Raw genomic sequence first — 2214 nt, 5'->3', positions numbered from 1 at the left:
GCGCTGGTGGGTGAGGAAGCTCAGTGTGTACTCCAGGCCCGAGAATAGGAAGAGGTAGAGGAAGTAGACCAGGCCCAGGCGGCGCAGGTGGCTGAGCCCTGGGGGGCAGCAGGGCAAGGGCATGAGGGGTCCACCGCCCAAGAGTAGCCGGCAGAGCTCCACCCTCAGGAGGGGCCACTCCTTACTGTCTCCAGTGGGCGGGTCCTGGCCATGGGCCACAGCGGAGAAGCGCAGCAGGGCCAAGGGACTGAGCAAGTCGCCGGCAGCTCGGAAGCCCAGGGTGAGGGAGGGTGCCTGGAGGGGGCAGAACTGGAGAGGCTACTGGGGGCCTGGGGGGCAGCCCGGGGAGGGACATGACCAGCCGCCTGGCCTCCGTCCCACCTACCGGGCCGTAGAGGCAGGGGCTGGGAAGCAGAGAGACCCCAGGAGACACTGTGTCCCCAAGAGCCTCTGGACACCAGGAGAGGACTGTCCGGCCTCCCCTGGCACCCAGGACCGGCACCGCGACAGGCTCCCTACATGCCCAGGGAACCGAACCCCCGGGTCCGGGACCTGTAGGTGGTTTCTGGGTTCCTCCGTACCCGCTTCTCTGGGGGCAGTGTCTCTGGCAGGAAGCAGAAGAGAAATAGTAGGTCCGAGACAGCGAAGAGCAGGGCGAGCCAGGGTGCCATCTGCAAAGGGAGGCAGGCGCCCAGCATGGGGCCCAGCGTGAAGCCCAGTGAGAAGGCCACTCCGATGACTGCCTGGGGAGAAGCCACCTGGGTCAGGAGGGCGACCAGGCCCCGGAGCCCCTCGGGGCCCTCAACCCCCAGCCCGTGCACCCACCATGCCTCTGCTTCGGGCGGGTGGAGAGCCCAGGTCGGCAACGATGGCCGTGGAGAGACTGACGTTCCCCTTGCTGATGCCGCCAATCACCCTGGAGGCCAGGAAGGCTGCGAAGCTCTCCGAGGCAGCCCACACAGCATAAGAGGTGGCCAGACCTGCCTGCCTCGGGGCGGGAGCCAAGGGTAGGCGTGGTCACTTCAGGCCAGGAGTGACGGGGGCCACCAGCACCCCTGGGTCCCTGCCCTGTTCTGCAGCACCCAAGGGCCCTTGTGTCCCCAACGTCCGCTGGGTGGCAGAAATGGCTCTGGGACAGCCGGGCTTAGACACAGGTGCTGCTGGCCCCTCAGGTACCACCCCAGGGGCACCCGTACCAGGGACAGCAGCATCACTGGGCGCCTCCCCAGGCAGTCGGAGACGGCCCCCGTGAGCGGTGCCCAGAGGAACTGCAGGACGGAGAATATTGAGCCAATCAGACCTGAAGGAGACAGAAGTCAGGGTCACCACACCTCAGTCTCCGTCCCCAAGAGTCTGCTCACCTGGCCCGGCACTCCCAGGCCATGGACCTCAAAGCCAAGGTGGCTATGACAGAGTGGACACAGAGGGAGCAGATGGTGCCCAGGAGTAAGGAGGTGTGAACGAGGACCTGGATGATGGGAGCTCAGGGAGGGAAGATTGGGGCAGGGGGGTGGGGAGCCCAGGAAGATAGGACCAGGGGCTCCCAGCATGGGGCTCAGGGCCACACCTCCGAACAGGACGCTGTTGTATCTCTTCTCTGCGGGCACCCCGATGGCTGCAGCAAACCAGTCCACCCCTCGTTGCCAGGAGCCATAGAGAGGGTCCTGGGGGACAGGAAGCATGAGAGGCGGGGGAGTGGGCACCCACCGTGGGGGTCAGGCTTCGGGATGGAGGGTGAGGAGGGCTCACATGTGCGCGGCCGTGGCTCTCCAGCAGCCCGGGCAGCAGGGGCAGCAGCAGCGTGAAGGCCAGGAGGTCCAGCAGGAGGCCCAGGAAGACCACAGTGACCACGCGGGTCTCGGACGCCGGCTGCTGGCGGATGGGTGGGTGCGGAGTGCAGCTCCCACCAGCTCCCCAGCCCATGATGGAGGCGCTCAGATCCTTCCTGGCCCGTCGGGGAGGGGGGACGGGTCTGCACAGCCCCTCTGGTTACGGCAGCCCAGACGTCTTACCCTACCGAGGGGGAAACTGAGTCCTCCTGCTCCTGTCAGGCCCCCAACACCCTAGTGAGCACCCTAAAGGGAGTGCCTGCCCACCCTAATGGGGGGCGCCTATCACCGCAGACGGGGTCCTTGGTGCGCCCTCCCCAGACCCCGGGATGCAGCAAACTCGGCAGCAGAGGTTGCGCAAGGAAACCGCAGCCACCGAGGCCAA

At 66.6% G+C, this 2214-nt stretch overlaps 1 protein-coding gene across 1 annotated transcript in view; it reads right to left on the bottom strand.

Annotated features, from left to right (window-relative positions):
• MFSD10 (major facilitator superfamily domain containing 10) overlaps positions 1-2149 on the bottom strand; it is a 3500-nt gene extending 1351 nt beyond the window's left edge. Inside the window, exons 1-7 of the mRNA XM_006760120.2 lie at positions 1750-2149; positions 1568-1664; positions 1197-1300; positions 826-984; positions 582-743; positions 186-294; positions 3-98 (exon numbers count right to left, since the gene is read on the bottom strand). Of these exons, the coding sequence (XP_006760183.1) occupies positions 3-98; positions 186-294; positions 582-743; positions 826-984; positions 1197-1300; positions 1568-1664; positions 1750-1923 (901 nt within the window). The 5' untranslated portion in view covers positions 1924-2149. The remainder of the gene's footprint in view (positions 1-2; positions 99-185; positions 295-581; positions 744-825; positions 985-1196; positions 1301-1567; positions 1665-1749) is intronic.
• Between the last annotated feature and the right edge of the window lie 65 nt (positions 2150-2214).

Source organism: Myotis davidii, unplaced genomic scaffold, assembly GCF_000327345.1.
Source record: "Myotis davidii unplaced genomic scaffold, ASM32734v1 scaffold937, whole genome shotgun sequence".
Lineage (NCBI taxonomy): Eukaryota > Metazoa > Chordata > Mammalia > Chiroptera > Vespertilionidae > Myotis > Myotis davidii.
Note: the sequence above shows the minus strand (reverse complement) of the source record. Positions and strands in the feature narration are given on the sequence as shown.